At 47.2% G+C, this 20,841-nt stretch overlaps 1 protein-coding gene across 1 annotated transcript; it reads left to right on the top strand.

The window, feature by feature from the left end:
* The first annotated feature begins 1,608 nt into the window (after positions 1 to 1,608).
* On the top strand, positions 1,609 to 20,202 carry LOC308482800 (agrin-like). The gene is made up of 3 exons (XM_081016328.1): positions 1,609 to 2,540; positions 15,836 to 16,097; positions 19,996 to 20,202. The coding sequence occupies exons 1-3, from the start codon at positions 2,319 to 2,321 to the stop codon at positions 20,016 to 20,018; spliced, it is 507 nt and encodes a 168-aa protein (XP_080872454.1). The 5' UTR covers positions 1,609 to 2,318; the 3' UTR covers positions 20,019 to 20,202.
* The last annotated feature ends 639 nt before the right edge of the window (positions 20,203 to 20,841 follow it).

Here is a 20,841-nt window from a genome sequence, read left to right as displayed (position 1 = left end):
AACTACTCAACTTTCCATCCTTTGGCAGGTATTGTGCTTATTTATTTATTCATTATAAAAATTAGACTCTGCTTTGCCCTCCACAAAGCAGCTCAAAGTCAATTACCAATAAAAAAGGTGAGGTCAAAAGAACAATAATCCGGCCATTAAAACACATTTGCAAACTAGAAAGAGCAAAACCCAAAGAGCACCACTCACAATGAATATGTTTACAAAGTAAAATGTTTTCAGTTGCTATAAGAACGCATATAAAGGGACACGGGTGGCGCTTTGGTCTAAACCAGAGCCTAGGGCTTGCCGATCAGAAGGTCGGCGGTTCGAATACCCGCGACGGAGTGAGCTCCCGTTGCTCGATCCCTGTTCCTGCCAACCTGGCAGTTCGAAAGCACGTCAAAGTGCAAGCAGATAAATAGGTACTGTTCCGGCGGGAAGGTAAACGGAATTTCTGTGCGCTGCTCTGGTTCGCCAGAAGCGGCTTAGTCATGCTGGCCACATGACCCAGAAGCTGTACAACGGCGCTCTCAGCCAGTAAAGCGAGATGAGCACCGCAACCCCAGAGTCGTCCGCTACTGGACCTAACAGTCAGGGGTCCCTTTACCTTTTTAAGAACACAAATAACTTTGTGCATTGATTTCCCCCATCTTTGGTCATTTTTATTCCTTAAAGAGGGCAAAGCCTGGTGGTATTCAACTAAGATTTACTCAGAGAAGACCCACTCAAATGAACGAACATGACTAGGTTAGGTCCATTAATTTCAAAGCGTCTGCTCTGAACAAAACACAACTGAATACCAACCCTAGTGTGGAAGCACCCAGAGGATGGGGGGTGGGGAAGCCTGCAACATTATTTTCTTCTAGTAGGGCTCCTGTGCTACACGACAAGCAGAAATTCAACAGGCAAAGTTCCTATGTGCTGGGAATGATTTAAATTTATACTGTCAGATTATACATCTCTTCTGGATGCAAACAGAAGGTGGAGGCAGGCAAAAGCCCAGAAAAGAGAAATAAGGGGTTTTAAACAGGTAAGAACATAAGAAAAGCCCTGCTGGATCAGGCCAATGGTCCATCTGTTTCAGCATCTTGTTCTCACAGTGGCCAACCAGATGCCTGTGGGAAACTCAGAAGCAGAACCAGAGAACAAGAATTCCCTCCTCTCCTGCGGTTTCCAGCAAATGGCATTTAGAAGCATTACTGCTTCTGATTGTTGTGGTAAAGCACAGTCATCATGGCTAGTAGCCACTGATAGCCTTGTCCATGAATTTGTCCCATCTTTTGTTTTGAAACAAAAAAAACAGCTAAGTTGGTGGTCAGATCGGAAAGAAGATGAGGGGCTCGTGCACCTTTAATTGTTGTGTTGAAGAGGGAACGCCCTTTTCTACAAAACTATTAAAGGTGTAAGAGCCCTCCCCGCTTTTTGCACCCTAGTTTTAAATATATATATATATATAACAAGTAAAATCTAATTATCCAAGCAGAAGGTGTAAACCAAGAGAGCACACTGGTAAAGAAGGCTTGTGATTTTTTTAAAAATAAAAATAAATCCACTCTCCAAGCAGAAGACTGCTCCACTTCCTCTTCTGCCCGTCTTAAGCTGCACCTTTAAAAGTCACATCACGTTTGGCGGCCTGATTATCCATTAACCTGATGTGAGCTGTATTTCCTGCGGGTGGCGTTTCTCCCCTTATTACTCCAGCTCTTTCTTTCTTTTTCTTTTCGCTTTTGCAAAGAAGACAGAAGCAGAGCAGCGGGCAGGGAGCCAGCCAGGAGCGAAGCTAGGCTTTCTCTTCTTCTTCTTCTTCTCTCTCCCCCCCCCCTTTCCTTTTCGCAAACCCTCCCCTCCGCTTCCCCCCTCCCCTTTTTCCTTATCAGCAATTCAGATCGCATGCAAATTCCCTCCCACCCCCCTTTTGCCTTTTCTCACACTGGAGAGAGAGCGAGCGAGAGAAGCAGGGGCAGGAAAACCAGGAGAAGCAAATCTCTCTTTCTCTCTGCCTCACCAGAGCTAGAAATCCATCCCTTTCTCCCCTCTTTCTTTTAGCTTTCTCCTCCCCTCACCAGCTTTCCTTTCAACCCCCTTTTGCAATAAAAGTAACATTCCTTTCCTCCCTCTGCAAAATCCCATTTTGGGGGTGCAACTGTGCAGTTTGTAAGGGCTTGATCCTTTCGCCCCCTCTCTCTCCAGCAAAGCTGCTTCCCGCCCCCCCCCTCCGCCTCCCTCCTGTTACCTTTTCTCCTCTCTCTCTCTCTCGTTCTCTTTTTTGCAAGCCTCCTCTATCCACCCACCCACCCATCCCGCGCCCGGATTGCTTTTGTGCCGCGATGGGGTGGGAAAAGCGAGCCCCCGGGTCCCCCTTCGCTGGCGCTCGCCTCCTGCGCCTCCTCTTGCCGCCGCTGCTGCTGGCATCGTGGCTGGGCAGTTGCAATGGAAGTTGTCCCGAGAGGGAACTGGAGAGGAGGGAGGAAGAAGCCAACGTTGTCCTCACAGGGACGGTGGAGGAAATCGTGAACGTGGATCCGGTTCATCAGACCTACTCTTGCAAGGTAATTCGGGGCAGAGGGAGGTGGGCGCGCACGCTCAACCGGCTGCGCTTCCTGGCTGGGTTGAAACCTTCACTGTTCCCCATGCCAAAGTCTCTGTGTTGTGATCTTCACTCTCTTGCAAAACTTTCACTGTCTCTGCTTTTTTTTTTTTTTTAAGATAATTTATAACACCCCCCCCCCCCCCGCAACTTGTCGATCTCTTAATTGCAAACCTGCGGATGGGAACAAACTGGGTTGGGGAGGAGTCAGGATTGGAAAAGATTCTTTTCCCCACACACCCGCTCCTATTTCCTAGTTTAAAACTTACATCCGAGTAGCCCCACTGGACATCTCTGGAACTTTTTTTTTTTTGCTGCTATTTCTTGCTGAAACAGGCCAACTTAGAAACAACTTTATTTCCGACGCCAGGCCCTTAACTACCTCTTACATTGATTGCACCCCCCAGCAAGAAATAGTTGAGTTTTCGGGTGGGCGGGCATGGACTGAAATGCTGTTTTCCCCCCTGTTCAATAAGTGAATGGACAAATACATCCGCACCACTCCCCCAACCCGCCGATTGCCATCCATTTCACAACTGTTGCTAGAACTAAAGGGTGATGTTGCTTTTTAGTTGAGTGACTTACCACTTTTGAAAAATTAAAAGTAGAAACTGAACATTTGAAAAACAAAAGGTGTTTCTGAGGTGTGAAGTTCATCTTTTGCTTGTTCCCGGTTATGTTTTTGGTACATTCCTGGGGAGTTTTTAAAAGTGCAAGATTTTATTTTATTTTTTGGCTCCCAAAGAAAATGCAAGGAAGGTGTTGTAGGAGAACAGTGCTCTTGGTGCCATGACAATGCTCACTTTGAGCCAGAATAGGATAGCGGCTTGTTGAAACCAGTTATTTAAAAACACAGTTTGAATGGGCTGAAGTTCCAGATAAATCATTGCTATGTATTATCCCACCCCCCCCCCAAAAAGAAAACCCACTGTAATACTACAGAACACAGAAAGCTGCCTTAAACTGAGAGTCAGACCACTGGTCTATCTTGCTCAGTATTGTTGACATGGACTGGCAGCAGCTCTCCAGGATTTCAGACAGGGTTTCCTCCCAGACTTACCTTGGGGATTGAACCTGGGACCTTCCGCATGCAAAGCAGATGCTCTACCAGTGAGCTGCTTCCCATCTCCATATGCATGGATACTTTTCTGAGAGCAACCACCACTGGGTACAGCAAGGATTTCTTCTGAGGCCATAGGATTGGCTTTGTTAAGTGAGCGAATATCAGTTCAGTGGAGCTCAGGCCTGGAATTATTTCCCACTTCCTTCCGAGTAGTCCCAGTGGACTCCAGCAAGATAGCTTGCTCCCAAGTGTGTAATTGCATCTCACAGATATCTAAGACTGACCTTGCTCTGGGTCAGCCTACAATCCCACCTCCATAAGTGTTAGAGGCATGAAGGCATTGGTCCTCCTCTTGCAGTTGTACTTTGCAGCTGGTATTTCTAGATAGGCTGCCTCAGAACATGGAAGTTCTATAGTTTTCACAACTAATAACCATTGACAGAACAGACCGTACCACACCCAACCTTGTCTGTAAGCCTTAGGCTAGTAAAAAACAAATGCTTTCCATTAAACTAGCTTGCAAAGGAGGGCTGGATCTCAGTGACCCTTGTCTAACAACCTCCTTGGTTTTCATGCTGACCTTGGAGGAAAGGGTTTCGAATCCTCTGCGACTAAGGCAGAAATAGATGGCTGTCGGTGGGGTAGAGTGAGCCATCCCTGTTCTGCTAGCCTGTTCAAGTCACCTGTGTGGAATTCCTTGTTGCCCACAGTGACCCCGCACAGTGACCCCGCATAGTAATATGCAAGGCTGACGTAACCTTCAATATTTCCCCCCATGATCCTATGTTAAAGCCATTGCTTCATCCTTGCAGCAATGAGTTCTGCAAATTCATTAAGCGCTGGGTGGTGAAGCCTTCTTCTTCCTTCACCCAATGTCTATACCCTACCACAAGATAAGAGGTTTGTGGGCTCTGTGGAGTCTTAACCCCCCCCCCCCAAGATCCGCAAACTTAATTTAAGCTGACACACTTGGGCTTCATCCAGTTTGGTCTCGGTGATGTCCAAGGCTGCATACACACCATACATTTAAAGCACCCCCTCAAAAAAGAGATATTGGGAACTGTAGTTTAACAATCACAGAGCTAACATTCCAAGCACCTGTAAACTACAGTTCCCAGGATTCCTTGGGGAGAAATATGCACTTTTGATTTATGGTGCATTCACAACCCAAGTGGCTAAATCTGCCTAGAACTTGGTGTGATGTCAGTTCAATTCTGGACTTTTAGTTCAGATGCCTCATGCTGTCCTAAGGCTGAATAAAGTGCCCCTGAACATTGTGGGTGGAAGGCTACCAACTTGAATGGTTTTAAAAGAGGATGAGACAAATTCATGGAGGAGAAAGCTATCAGTGGTTGTTAGCCGCAATGGATGGCTATGTGCTCTGTGTCTACTGTCAGAGGCAGTACGCCTCTCCAGCAAATGTAGGAGAGGAGAGTGTGGTTGCGCTCGGTTCCTGCTTGCAGGCTTCCCATTGTGGCATCTGGTTGCCCACTGTGAGAACAGGATACTGGGCTGGATGAGCCTTTGCCCTGATCCAGCAGGGCTCTTCTGATGTTCTTCTGTCCCGCTTCCTTCCACCTCTATGAACAACTGCAAGTTTAGGAAGCTGCCTTTATATACCATGTCAGACTGTTTGTTCATTGCAGTCCAGCAGTTCCTTCACCTGCTTCCTGATCCTGTTAACCGTAGATGCCAGGGGGAATTTAACCTGGGACTGTCTGCATGCAGAGCCACTCAATTTGAGTCTCCGTTCTGTAAGTCTAAGATGAAAGAATGGAGCACTTTATGTGACATAAAGCAACCTCCCTCCGACCCCAGATAATTTTGGACTCCAGATCCCATCAGCCGTGGCCAGCATGGCCAATGGACATGTATGATGGGAGCTGTAGTCTAGCAGTGTCTGGTAGGCGCCACATTGGGGAATGCTGATGTAAGGCATAGCATCACTGCAAGCTTGGATCACTCACTAAAAACAGTGCAGTCCTAAAATAAGTATCTGCCAAGTTCATTTGCCTTTAACCAACCGGGTTTCCCAAACCTTTAGGCCCACTGAGATGGGAGGGATGCTTTATCCTTGTACCCAAGGAAGTTGATATATAAGATGCTGCTTGATACAGAGTGAAACCACCGGTCCAAATAGCTCAGTATTGCTACCCTGACTTGCGCTGTCTCTCCAGGGTTTCAAACAGGGGAATATTCCCAGTCCTGCATGCAGATACTGGGGAATGAACTTGAGACCTTTTGTCCTACAGATCAGATGCTTTACCACGGAGATATGTCCCTTTGTTTAATAGGATTATAGGAAACTTCTTTATACTGAGTCAGACCATTGGTCTGTGTAGCTGAATATTGTCTACACTGACTCGCAGCGGCTGTCCCAGGATTTCAGGCAGGATAATATTCCCAACGCTACCTGGGGATGCTGGGGATTGAAGCTGGCATGAAAAGCAGGCACCCTGCCAATGAGCTATGGTCTCTTCCTGACTTCTTAGGGTGTGTGTAAAGATTAAGAAGTTAATTACCCACCATTGGAGGAGCCCACCCTCCTAGGTTTCTGCATGAACCACCGCCATCATAATGGAAGGAGGCAAGCTGAGAACACTGACCCACGTGGAGGCACAGCAGACAGCCTCCCATCTGTGAAGAGCAATTACTTGAACTTGATTGATTTAAATCTGTCTGTCTGTCCATCTCCCCCCCCCCCCATTTCACAGTGGATTAATTTGGAAAGGTGAGCGCCACCCTCACTTCATGTTGCTTGATGTACTTATAAACCAGCTGATAACACACACACCCCCTCCCCACAATCTTGTCTAGATCTCAAAGTCAGTGGAAATGTAATCTTGAGAATCGCTGCACCAGTATATTTCTGTTTTGATTGATGGCAGGTCTTTTCTTTGTAACCTTCCTTCTTCTAAATCTAAACAAGTTCCTTTTAAAAGAAAAAAGCTAGGACACATGTTTTTCATTGGGCGACTTGAAAAGCTTCAGTACATAATTATGTATTTTTAGATGGAGAGTAGCCTTCTTAAAAAGTGCGGCTAACCCCGGAGCAGGCAACATCTTTGCAAGACTGCTTTTAAGCAAACCCAATTCCGAGTGTCTGCAGCAGAGCACATTGCCTTTATACTTCCAGGCTGGGAAAGTTTCAAAGCCACCAGCTTGGAAGAGTGTAGTATGTTCCCTCTTCTTCCACTAAACCTGTGTAATTAAAAAAAAAAAAGAAACAAGAATGACCCAGCATGGTTGCTGACAATTTCTTTTATTTATATTGCAGCGTTGGTAGGCATGGAGCTTTTCTAGAGTAGGATTAACCCAGAGAGCCCTCTGCCCCATGGAGCTTGCAATGCAAATTCTGGCAGGGGAGGAATTTTGATGGGAAGGAAAAGGTCACACCGACTGGGTGAATATGTTTGGACGCCATCATGCTGTAAAATGTTCCTCAAGATTGACCCCTGTTGCTGCAGACTCACTGCTTATTACCACTGCAAATAACCCCTGCTGCTACAAGGTATAGCTTGTGTTTGGTCTTGGAACAGAAATCTTGGTTAACTGCAGGAAGATCTTCTGTTTCTAAGTATGCCAGGAGAGCTGGGGTCAACAGGACCTGCACAGGCCATACTGATGATGATTCCCCCCCCCCCCTTTATGGGCCAACACAGCTTCCTTTAAAAATAATAATTAACCACACTATTATTTATAAGGATCAAGGGTATTGAGAACAGTGGAGGTTGCTTTCTCACAGGGAGAGTCCATGTGCCTGATTTCCTCCTTGCAACCTGTCCAGGGGGTAGCCTTTGCTGTCACTCTGTCTAAGTACCACCCTAGTAGAATTCAGCAGGACATAGTGTGGGGACAAGCCAGGAATTAGCTGGCTTCATCTCTCATTGGGTCTGACTCTGAATATCATTGACTCTGACTTCACCTGCTGTTGACCCTCCCTGGGCTTCCACCCCGTCACTCCCAGTAGCCACCAGTCAAGGGGTAATTTTCAACGTACCTTTTGTTTAAGAGTTGCTTTCAAGGCAGATTCTGCAGAGATTGGCAACCATGCCCACCATTAAGGCACTGGCATAAAGCAGGGGTGGCTCTGTTTGGGGAGGGGGACCCCTTGATCAAGCCCCCTCAAGTATTTCTTTCTGGAACTGTTTCCCTCTACCAGAGACCCCCACTGATTTGGGTGGGGGGACAAAAGGAAAAAAAAAATATGGATGCAGAGCTGGAGTAGGCAGAGGCCAGCTCCCTGTTGGAGATGTCAGTGAACCCCTCCTGGCTCATCAGATCAGTCATTTGATGAGTGAAGAGCGGGCAGTAACCCTCTGTCCTCTGCTAATCAACCCAGATCTGCTGAGGGAGGTGGGTGACACTGTCTGCTTGTGTGTGAGCATGCAAGAGTGTGGGGTGACTGCATCCACCATTGGCATGTACCCCCCTCCCCAGGCTGAATCTGCCCCTCAGGCCAAAAAAGGTTAGCCAGCCCCTGGTATAAGTGAATGGAAGCCGTTGTTGTTGTTGTTTAGTCGTGTCCGACTCTTTGTGACCCCATGGACCAGATAATCACAGCCAAGCGCACCCCCTCACGGCCACACACTCTTCTAAGGTTTTTGTTGTTGTTGTTGTTGCTTAGTCGTTTAGTTGTGTCCGACTCTTCGTGACCCCATGGACCAGAGCACGCCAGGCTCTCCTGTCTTCCACTGCCTCCCGCAGTTTGGTCAAACTCATGTTCATAGCTTCGAGAACACTGTCCAACCATCTCGTCCTCTGTCGTCCCCTTCTCCTTGTGCCCTCAATCTTTCCCAACATCAGAGTCTTTTCCAGGGAGTCTTCTCATGATGTGGCCAAAGTATTGGAGCCTCAGCTTCAGGATCTGTCCTTCCAGCGAGCACTCAGGGCTGATTTCCTTCAGAATGGATAGGTTTGATCTTCTTGCAGTCCATGGGACTCTCAAGAGTCTCCTCCAGCACCATAATTCAAAAGCATCAATTCTTCGGTGATCACCCTTCCTTATGGTCCAGCTCTCATTTCCATACATCACTAATGGAAGCCGTAGGCTTATGAAATTAGCTCGGTGATAGTGTGCATGCTTTGCACACAAAATGTCTTCAGGTAGCACCACCTGGAGAGTATGGGGATTGACCCTGGGCTCTTCGGCATGCAGAAAAGATGTCCTCCTGCTGAGCTGTGCCTCTCCCCACATGTTTGTGTGGAGGAATGAACCTAGCGGATTCCAAATTTGCATGGCAGCTGTTCCTTCAAAGTGTGGAACATGGAGTGGGGGATGGACAGAGGCACACAAGAAGCTGTCTTCTACTGAGTCAGACCAATGGTCCATCTGGCTCAGTATTGTCCAGTCTCAGCAGCTCTCTGCTGTTTCAGACTGCATTTGCCCAAATTGTTGTTGGCTACGGATGGCAGTGATTGCCAAGCTACTTCTGCACACCTTAAGGGCGTGAGGGAAGGCTTTTTTTGGGGGGGGGGGTGTTCCTGTTCTATCAAGTCGTTTTTGGAATGGCAGCATGTTGTAGTCCATGAACCGCTTTTGTAAATGGTGTGTGGGGAGGTTTTGCTGTTCCTGAACGGGAACTCAAAATCTCCACTGTGTCTGTGTGTGAGTGGATAAACCACAAGGGAGGGCGAGGAAAACTGGCCAGTTGCAGCCCATCTTCCCAAATGCCCCCTTTTGTCCGCACCCCAATAAAGATTGGAAGAGGGAGGACTGGCTTGAAATCCTTTCAGAGCTTTACACCTTTCTCTATCTGGGTAAAGTTATACTTTGGCAAATGTGTATTAGCCAAATGCAGATGTGTATGTATGTGTTTTAGATGGAAAATTGGAGGGTGAGAGTGAGGCCTAATCCAGCACCTGCAAAAGACCTCCCTCCCACAAGCAGGGCATATGTCTGTTCCAAAAGCTGGGCAGGGGGATGATGACCTGTTTAAAAATGGCTTGGGTAGGTTGTATTCATATGGGTAAATCAGCGGGCAGGGCATAGATAAGCCCTTGAGCTGCCAGTACCCTGCCTTTACTTACCAGATAAGTGATGTGAGTCATTGTGAATCCCGTGCTGGACTTGGCAGGTATAGTTGTGTCCTCAACCTAACCTGCCTTGCAGGGCTGTTCTGAGGATATTGCAGAGGAGAAGCGGTGGGGGTGGTGGGGGACCCATCTGTGCCATTCTGAGCCCTTTTGGTGTGAGAGAAGATGAAGCCAAAACCAGGATCTCATAGAATCAGCATTATAACTAAGGCGCACTACCACCACCACCACCACCACCACCGGATCTAGGCCTTTGCTGCTGATTAAACTGGTTTGCCCATTGCAGCTTCATGGGAGGGAAGATTGAGATTGTGCAGGCATTTAACGTATAGCATAGGTGTGTTGATTAAAATAAATAAATACAAATCTTTCATCGGCCAATTTGTACCTAATTTTCCTCTGTCAGTGATTGGAGGTTGCATAACGGATTGCATACAACACCCTGGATTTTAACCTGTTTGAGGTGTTGCAGTGAGAACCTTTGGCCGGGCTGCTTCATGGCGTGATGTTCCCCCACCTGCCGCCTCCAGTTCTGCTTCTCCCCCAGTTGGGAATGTTTTAATAAGGACTGGGTGGTCCGCAGTCAACGTGCTCTCTGAAGATGTGCTGTGCATTCCGCTGAAGTTTCTCTGTCTCTGCTGGTTAAATCCTAACCCTCCCAGGATGAAGCCTCCAATATACACAAAAGATGAGTGAGATAGAGCCAGTGAAAGAAATTAGAGCTAATGCTGTTTAAACAGTTGCGGATTGCTTCCAGGCATTGCTTTCCCTGCCAACTGATTAAGAATCGAGTGGGGTGGGGGCGGAGAGGAAGGACAGAGGGCAAATGCTGGGATGGAGACTTGCTCATCTTGCTTCCCTGTTGCTGGATGGAGTGACTAAGCGAGGAGAAGAATCGAGGTGTGTGTCGCCCTTCTGTGCTGTTGACCCAGGTTCATTGTCTGCTCTCTGAGTCAGAAGCCAGTGGACGAAATACTTGAGTGTATGAGCTGTGCTCCCCCCCCCTTCCCCTTTGCTCAGACCAGCTCCTGTGTGGAATGTTGTATCTGATCTTTTGAGTCACACAGGGCTCTTTATCAGCCTGGGTGGGGGGGGGGAGAGGTTTCTGCATGTGTTAGGTCCACAGTTAGTGTTTGCTATTTTAACCCAGGTGCAAAAGGGAGGTTGGCCTATCCAGTTCTGTATCAGGTGTGCTAGCCTTTCGATCTAACTCATTGAATATTGACTCCAAAACTGGCAGCGAGACAGGGTCCTCTATTGCAGTGGGATACGTAGGGAATGCATGAAAGGAGAATTGGCGGTAGTGGGAGCAGTGGGGGAACTGCTCCTGCAGCACCCCTCCCCATATGTGTCGCCTGGGAAAATTGCATCCCTCTGCCACATGTTGCGGACAGCTCTGTTCCTTCCCTTCCTGTCCTGCTTTCCATAGCTGATGTTTCCCCCACCCCTGAGTATTTGGAATGTGTGGTGAATGTTCCGTGATGTCACAGCAGTCCCATGGGAGCGGGTTTGAGGGGTGGGGATGTGCAGGCAAAAGATAATGGGACTTAACCCTTGGTCTCCCTTAAAAGGCTGACCTCCCCCCTCCCGTGTGTTTGTGTGTGTGTGTGTGTAAGGAGGGGAATGACTGTCCAATTAACCCCACACACATTTTTAATAGGAATTGTCCATCCTCAGCTAATTGATTGGATGTACCCATTAATGCTCCCAGCTGTAATTTAAACGCAAGATATTTCGTAAAAGCATTTTTGTCTTCCACGGCCCCTGCTCTCGCTGTCTTTATAAATCTCTCTAAAGCACACTTTTGTCGCTGGAAGGGTCTTAACTGCCACTGCTATCTCCCAGGCTTGATCTCCTTATGTCTCTTCCTTCACAGCTCCCCCCCTTTTAAAATAAATTCTTCACGTGCCTGGTGACTCACTGTGCAAGGAGTCTTAATTGCCCTTGATGAATTCAGTGTCTCTGCATATACTGTATGACCTTCCCATCCCATCCATTCATTCCCCTCATGAGAAGCAGAGGGTTGAAAATGCTGCTGGCAGAGTTTGACCCAGCTCTCTCTCTCACTCTCTGCCATAGCTGTCAACTTACAGATTTGAAAATAAGGGACCAGCAGCCAAAATAAGGGACCTGCAGCCTCCCCTGTTCCAGGCACTCCAGTCTTCCTGTCCTCCTGCAGTCTAGTCAAACTCATGCTGGTAGCTTCGAGAACACTGTCCAACCAACTTTGTAACCAGAGGTTCAACTGAATAGAATCACATGCACCACAAGGCCTATGCAGCCTCAACTTAAGATGGCTCCCCGGCCTGGCTTTGCACTGCAAAGTTTGCAGCAGCACGTGCAACAAACGGCGTCCAGCATTCAAAAAACCCCTCAGCTTGCATTAACTAGCCACACACAAGGCATGCAAGCTCCACCCCCCCCCCGTCGTTCTTAGACTTCTTATTGGGTGAGCAACACAGCCAAGCAACACAGTTGGAGCCTCCCTCCTCCCTGGCCGACAGGGAGGGAGGGAGAGGAGCTGCTTCCTTTGAAATTTAAGGGACATCATTTAAGGGACATTTAAGGGACATCTATCAATAAGGGACAGCAGCGGGACATGGCGCTGGAATAAGGGACTGTCCCTTCAAATAAGGGACACTTGACAGCTATGCTCTCTGCAGATGCTGGAACACAGGCTTTTTTGCCTTATACTGAGTCAGACCCTTGATCCATGTAGCTCAGTATTGTCTGCACTGACTGGCAGTGACCTTCCATGGTTTCGGGTAGGGTTCGCTCCTGGAGATGTTGGGGGTTGAGTTTGGGACCTTCTGCATGCAAAGCCGCTGCTGTACTATGGAGCTACATCCCTTTGCTTACAATATAGAAACTTAGGACGCTACTGAGGCAGACCATTTGTCTACCCAGCTCAGCATCGTCTGCATTGATTTGCAGTGCCTCTCCAGGGTTTGAGGCAGGGGATATTCTCCACGTCTTACCTAGGGACCGACCTCCTTTTAAGGCATATGCTCTACCACTGAGCCACAGTGTACTCATACAAAATAAATAAAGCAACTTCTCTTTATCAGAGGTGGGCTGATGGGGATCTACTGGTCAATCTATAACTCATTTGCGGTGGATCAGCAACAATTCTGCCTTGCAATTGATTAACAGTACCAACTAAAAAGAGAGAGGGGCCCTCCCTCTAAATTACTCTGCTCAGATAAATTATGCTTGGGATGGGAATGACCAGGAGTTAGTGGGGAGGGCCATAGCTCAAAGGTTAGAGCATTTGCTTTGCATGCAGAAAGGTCCCAGGTTCAGTCCCCAGCATTTCTATGTTGGTTTGGGGAAAAGACTCCTGAGACCCTGGAGTGCTGCTGCCAGTCAGTGTAGACAGTACTGGGCTTCCCTAGTTCCCCTACCTATGTGCACGGCGTACCCAAGCATCTCTTTGCACTCAAGGTGGGGTGTGAGGCCAGTCTTTGCCTTTGCTGCTGAGCTGCAAACCCCTTTTTCTTGTGCCTTTGCAAATAAAATGGGTGGGGTTCATCCTGTGGTTTTCTTTTTTTCCTTTTCTCTTCCCTTGCCTCGACTTGAATCTGGGGTAAAGTGTACCTGCAGGGCGCACCTTGGCAAGCAGCTGGTGCGAAGGGCCTTTCATGCCTCCTTTGGCATGGTTTTGGAACTGGCTCCGTTCCCGGCGGGGAAGAGATGCATTCCATAACTCTGCGGCTTCAGGTGGCCCCTCTTAACCTGAGCTTCGGCATGTTTATTACCGCGCTCTCTGTGCCCTGTCAGAGGCAGCAAGCTTGCCCCAGATTTTTCGCAGGCAGGGAGAAACGGGCACCTTTGCTGGTGTTAGAATCATGGAAACAAAACCCCCAAGCTGATTACAGTGAGAAAGGGGGGGGGGGGACAGACAAGCTATGGTCTGTGATTGTTCCTCTCCACTGCAGTGGGTCTGGCAGTTCGCCAGTCTGTGGAAAATGTTCGCGCCAGGAAAACAAGGCCTGCAGTTGGGATTTTTGACACTGAAAAGGGGGTGAGATTTGCTTTTAGGTGACGGAAGCTTGGCACTTTTCCTGTGATTTAAAGAGTACTGCTTTCCCTTGTTTGTTTGTTTTTTAAAAAAACGAGTGCAACAGAAGGAGAGGAGTTTTGTTACACCCTCCCTGCAGCTGTAACTTGACCAAGGGTATGCATCAGATTTGGGGGCCAAATGCAGACACCCCCCCCCAGGCCTCTCCACCTGGCTCACAGGGCTCTCCCCATGCCATTCGCCCCCCAGCTTGCGTCACACATTCCTCAAGTGGTGGTGTTGTTTTTTGCCCGACTGGAATGTGCCCTTGAACCCTGATCATGCCGCTTGGATGGAGGGTAGACAGCGATGTGTGAAACTAGCCTACCGTAAGAACAAAAAATTTACATTTGTCGCTCCACCCACTTTCACTTCTGGGCCTGCCCACCACCAGCATGTGGCCCCCAAAAGGTCTCTGTGAGGGGAATGTGGCCCACAGGATGAAATAGGGTCCTCAGCTCAGCTTTAGAGTTTTCTATTTTTGTTATGAGTGCCTGTTTTTTCCTCTCATGGAAGTAGTTCCGATATGACAGGCATCGATGGTTTGTAGTGCTGATATGGCAAACGTCGATGGTTTGTCTTTGCTGTCTCAGAATCGTAGATATTCTCTCTCGCTCTGTGTGTGTGTGTGTGTGTGTGTACTGCAATAGGGAATCGCAAGTGGCCTCCTTGCAACATCCATGCCCATAATGACGTATGCTTGAGATGTGCCCAGACAGGAAATAAAAAGGCCTGCGGATTCGGTTATGGCATCAGATCAAGTCCTCCTGTGCTCCAGCTTGCCTCTCCACCCGCGCCAACAGTTCTCTTTCCTCGGTAGCAGAGATGTAAAGCCACCCCAAGGAATATGGGGCTGGGACTTTGGGGGGATTAGTGTACAGTACTGTGGTACTTCGGGTTAAGTGCTTAATTCGTTCCAGAGGTCCGTTCTTAACCTGAAACTGTTCTTAACCTGAAGCACCACTTTAGCTAATGGGGCTTCCTGCTGCCACCGCGCCGCCAGAGCACAATTTCTCTTCTCATCCTGAAGCAAAGCTCTTAACCCGAGGTAATATTTCTGGGTTAGCGGAGTCTGTAACCTGAAGTGTATGTAACCTGAAGCGTATGTAACCCGAGGTACCACTATACTGTATATGGAATTTGCTGCACACGGACCTGGCCCAGTTTTCAATGGGGTGGTCACTGTTGAAGTATTACGGTGTTGTCCAAGGATGTGGGGTCACAGGAAGCTGCCTTCTACAGAGTCAGGCCATTGGTCCCATCTAGCTCAGTATTACCTGCACTGGCTGGCAGTGGCTATCCAGGGTTTCATGTAGGGGACAGTCCCAGCCATACTTGGGGATTGAACCTGCCATCTTCTGCATGCAAAGCAGAGCTACAACCCTTCAAGGACATAACACTTAGCAAAGGTTTGTCATCACAGAAGTATTTACTGTGTTTTTCAAGTGCATGCACTTGACAAAGTGATGTAAGGGGGCAGACATGTCTGTTTCTCTAAGGAGCTTTCCATCTTTTAAGTCTCAACTGTTGGGGATGGATAAATAGGAGCAAGTATTCACTTATGTTTAGGTAGCCTTTGCTTCACTGGAAAGGCATTCTCTTTCCCAGAGTGGCCACTTGGATTCTCTCCTCCTATTCCTGATATTTGGTGGCTCACTGGTTCTGAATGTGAGGTCTCCCATAGCCCTGATTCCGAACCTGTTTTAGCCCAGAGGCTACATTTCCTTGTGGACAACATTCTGGGGGCCACATACCAGCAGTGGGCAGGGCCAAAAGTGTACAGGTCAATTAATGCAAATTTCATCATTGCACAGTAGCCCAGTTTTTCCTCACATATAAACTACCACACACTGTCCCTTTGTCCAGGCAAGCAAAATGCAGTTCAAGGGCACATTTCAGCCAGGCAAAAACACCTGAGGAGGGTGAAAAGCCCCAGGGATGGGATGTGAGGTGGGGTGGGGGAGAGTCCTGAGGTCCTGACAGAGAAGCCTGGAGCCGCCCCCTGCACCAGGCCTGAGGTGGTTCACCCATCTCAACCATCACATCATTGATGGGCTTTTTAAATAATAAATGTCCTGCTTTCTTTTTCATTCTCCAGGTGAGGGTCTGGCGGTATCTGAAGGGCAAAGAGGTTGTGACTCACGAGATCCTCCTGGAAGGTGGAAACAAAGTCATGATTGGGGGATTTGGGGACCCCTTGATCTGCGACAACCAGGTGTCTACAGGGGACACCCGGATTTTCTTCGTCAACCCTGCCCCGCATTATATGTGGCCTGCTCACAAGAACGAACTGATGCTCAACTCAAGCCTCATGCGGATTACACTGCGCAATTTGGAAGAGGTGGAGCACTGTGTGGAAGGTAGGTCTGTTGTTGTTTTTGCTGTTCAGACTTTGCCTAAAGTGTGCAGATTTCAACCTGCCTGTCCTGCACGGCTAGATTTTGTGTATGCTGAAAGGTTTCGGTCTGTTTGGGCAAATGCCCTCTGCAGTCTTGCATACCTTGAGCAAATAACTTGTTATTTCTTCACCACTTTTGCTGCTTTGTATTGTTTTTTTCTACTTCCGTTAGTCCGGGGTGGGTGGAGGAGTGCTGTGCTGGACATTGAAGATCCCTCCCAACCACTAGAAATCGCATTCAACCACCTCTCCAACTTCTGAGATCTCACCAGAGGTCTCTCACATTCTTTAAAGCACGATTTCACAACCACGAAGGACTAGGAACTTGATGTGTGTTCTTTAAAAAACCAACACAGGCAGGCAGCTGAATATTCTGCACATGGTACCACATTTTGTGCTGCTGTGATATATGACCCGATTACCATGTCTCATGAGGCTGTGGTGTTATGAATGCTGAAACTTTTGGCTCGGCTGGATTTTGCTTTCTGGACCCTAAATCTTTTGATGGAATGGGAAGCAGTTCTGAGAGTGGCAACTGTAAATGGTTTTGCATCTTGCTGGGCATTAGTTGGAATCTTGACTTGGGAAGCAGGGCACAGGGTGAAATCGAATGTGTTCCAAATTGGAGCATAAGCTTTAGATGGAGCTTCCATGTTCAGAGGCAGTTTACCTCTTGCTAACACTTGCTTTGGAGGACAGAGTTTAAAAGAAGAGGTTGCTATTGTCTTTGTATACATTTTCTTTCTTTCAGCCTCTGTTGGAAACAGGTTGCCGGACTAAATGAACCTTGTGTTCCAATTAGAATTTGGGAGCCTTGTTGTAGAAGGAAGCACATTTTGCTCCCCTCTAGTTGACTGTTCCGATGTTTCATCTGATGATGAAAATAATATTGCCAATATCCTAATGCTGTATTATACCAACCTATGGTGCCGGCCGCATTTGGAATACTGTGTACTGTTCTGGTCGCCTCACCTCAAAAAGGATATTGCAGAGTTGGAAGAGGAACTGAAAGGATCAAGGGGCTAGAGCAACTCCCCTATTAAGGAAGGTTGCAATTCTGGGGACTTTTTAGGTTGGAAAAAATGCGAGTAAGAGGAGACATGATAGAAGTATAGAATTATGCATGGCATGGAACAGGAGGCAGGGATGGCCACTAACCTTAGATGGCTTAAGAGGATCAGACGCATTCTTGGAGGAGAGGGCTATTGATGGCTACTAGCTTTACTTTGCCTCCACAACTGGAGGAGCTTCTGCTTATGAAAACCCATTGCTGGAAACCACAGGAGGAGGGAGGGCTCTTGTGTTCAAGTCCTGCTTGCGGGTTTCTCACAGGCAGCTGTGAGAACAGGATGCTGGACTTGATGAGCTGTTGGCCTGATCCAGTAGGCTCTTCTTATGCTTTTATGATGTTCTTACTGGTAGGAGGTGGCCCCCAGTATGATCCATGATTAATCCAATGTCGCTTAGGAACATGTGGGCTTGCATTTCTGAAATGTACCTGACTTCATGCTTCTGCCCAAAGGCTGTATTGATTTTTCTGTGTGAGTTTCTTTTTTTGCAAACAAATCCACTTCTCGTGCAGAGCCCACAAATTCAGCCCAAGGAGCAGGTGAGCAAATAAGACAGAAGGCTGCTGGAATCCTGGTTGAGCCAGCAAATAAACATTCCAGTCAGTCTTTGCCTCTACTCCTCTTTCTGGGGCCTCTGAAACAAACAAGAAAGAAGGGGGGGGGGAGCCTCCTAAAGACTTGAGGCTGAAATGAGCTTCTTGCCATTATTATTAGTATTACTAGAACATTTTTATCCCTCTCTTCAGCTGAGAAAATTTCCCAGAGTAGCTTACATACAATTTGTACCTTTTTAATTAAAAAATATATATTTCTACAACAATAATAAACTGCAGTGGTTAATAAAAAAACACCTGTACAATTAAATGTAAGACAGCCCCTGTCCTCAGGTTTACAATCCAAGAGATATGACACAAAAGGAGGAGGAGGAGGAGGAGGAGGAGGAGGGAAGAGAAAAATCCAGGCTAGGCACCCGAAAGGCTCAGGGGCCAAATCTGATTTTTCAAGGGCTTCCATTATGCTTCTAAGGTATTAGAAGTCTGGGAAACTTTGGCATATGCATTTGATTCCTGAACTGGTGACTCTTTGGTTCAGAGCTGAGATTTCTAATGTTCTGTATCGGCTTCCTTCTTCTTTTCCTTCACTCATTTGAAAGGTCCTTCCCCCTCACCCGACCTGACTAATCCCTCTCTGATTTCCCATCAGGATGAGTGTCTCTTTATTTCCTTCCGATTGTTGGCTGCAAAGAAAGTTGAGTATTTTTTGTGTACGGCCCAAGTGCGGCTGACTCTCAAGTTGAGGTTTCTGTGGAAGGAAACGGAGATAAGAAAGAGGGGGCCAGGAGGTGGGGGAGAGACAGACGGCCCTGTGAGGGCAAAATGTCGACATTCCTATATGCAGGGCGATCTCTGTTCATTCCTGGGGATTTGACTCAGCTGCAATTGTTGCTCTCTTAGTCATGTGGACCTTGAACCAAGCCGCAGAGCTTTGTGTCGCTTGGGGTCAGGCACCTATCAAGCTGGTGGTGCCTCATGTTCTGTCGCACCTGTGGGATACAGCAATGTGAGTGGCAAATTCAGAAATGTGTGGTCTCTTCATGATGGCTACAGCCACACTCCCTTCTGCGATTGTTCAAGATTGGCTCCATTCAGCATAAAGGGTGAGAAGACTTCTTCTCAGTGGCTATAGGCTCCCCTTTCAGGCTGATGGGATGGCTCTAGGGCCCTGGAGAGCACGCTGTAGAAATATAATCATCATCAATACATGCATCTTAATTTAAACGTATAAATCTTTACAAGTCATCCAGACAGGAATTTACATGAAGCTGACGTTTATAAGAATTGTGTTCAAATGTAGCCAGGGCAGCGAGGTCCTCGCTTCGTTGCATAATAGATGGTGGGTGTTCCTGCTTCCAGGCTCCAAGTGCAAGGCTTTCAAAATCCGCTTCTGTTGTCCTGCCATTAATCCCCACGCTGCAGGAATATAATTTAGAAGCCCATGGACATCTGTAGATATCAGTGGTTTTGCCTGTACAAATTTGACACAGAAAACAACTTCAGACCAAAAGAAAATATCAGTGTATATGCCCACATAATTTCCAAACATTGCACCTCTAGAATCTATCTGTATAAGATGGTGCAATCCAATTTTCTAAATCAGTTCTGATCTTCCTTCCTAATCTCTGCTGCATCACAGTGAACCATGGTTTAGCATGATGTGCTCAATCCCATCCTGACCTCAAGCTTGTATGCTCCCCTCTCCCTTTCCAACATGTCATTGAAGAAAAATTCGGAAGCTTTCACTTCTGTTGTTGGTTAACTGTGGCTTGCTGTGCTATCAGAGCCTGACAGACTGTGGTTAATCTTTAACTATGGTTTGTCTGAAACGAGCCAACTTTAAACTGTGGACCTAGACATTACATTTCAGCTGAAAACTAGGAGACATTTCTTGATGAATGAAAGCAGTTTCCTAGAGGGATGAGTAGGAGGGTGACTCTCCTAGGGGGTCTTTAAGCTGAGGCTGGACAGCAGTTGGGGAAACTCTGCCTCTGGATTTATCCAGAGGTCAGACTAGATTGCCTGCAGGGGTCCCTTCCACCTCTGATTATACCCCAGGTCAATCAGGATTCCTGCCCTACCTCATGATTAGAAACAAGCTTCCAGATATCAGTACTTGTAGGGGAGAGGAGGAGGAAGTGGTGGGAATAATTTAAACGAGGGCATACAGAATGCCATTTGATGTATAATCCAGTCTGCGGTAGGTCCTGCTGAAACCTTGGTTTTATTTTTACAGATCGCTCAATGTTACTGGGTTAACATCTGTCTCTACATGTAACATCGTCTTATTTGAACATCTTGAACACCTGAAGAAGGACTCTGTATAGGGCACTTAACCTGATCAAAGAAATATTACTTGTTTGATTTTTGCGAATTTTAATCAGCGACTTGATTAAATCTGCATAAATCTTGCATATCAATAAAAGTACAGTTATGGAGCAAAGAGCCTCTATTTGGCTTTAGACTATGCATGCCTGTGTTGAGAAGAGGCATTCATTCTTTTCTGTGCACAAGGATGAGCGGATGCCTCTTCTAAAAGCTATCTGCAGCATTCGTAGGTACGTAACAATTTCTTTACCCTTCCCAGAGTGGTGTACATAAAATAAATTGAAGCAAGACTGCCCACTGGCTTACAATCTAAAAAACACGACCCAAGAGGGAGAAGAGATGTGGAGGGAAGAGGGGGAAAAGCCCAGATTCAGAAACAGTTGTTATAATGACCAACTGGCATAGAAACAGTTCCTGTTGGAACTGGTCTTTTAGCATCACTGATGGAATGAACCCTGCAAATGGGGTTGGTAAGTTTTGGTGTTTTGGTCATGTGTGGTTCATATATTGGGGGGAAACACGGCCCCTGTTCTGATTGCTGCTCTTCTGTTTTGTGTCTTGATGTCTTGAGCCAAGTTTTGCCTGTATACTTGCATGGACCTTCATATTTTCATAGGAAACCATCTTTCAGTTTTCCCTACCTAAAAGACAAGAGGTATGTGGTTACATAAGGAAGATGGCATTTTTGGAGGTGGCACCCCAATTATGGAATGCCCTCCCCTGCAATATTTGCCTTGTGTTCCCTACATTAAAG

The sequence above is a fragment of the Podarcis pityusensis genome, assembly GCF_964106645.2.
Source record: "Podarcis pityusensis genome assembly, chromosome: 8".
NCBI classification, from domain to species: domain Eukaryota; kingdom Metazoa; phylum Chordata; class Lepidosauria; order Squamata; family Lacertidae; genus Podarcis; species Podarcis pityusensis.
Note: the sequence above shows the minus strand (reverse complement) of the source record. Positions and strands in the feature narration are given on the sequence as shown.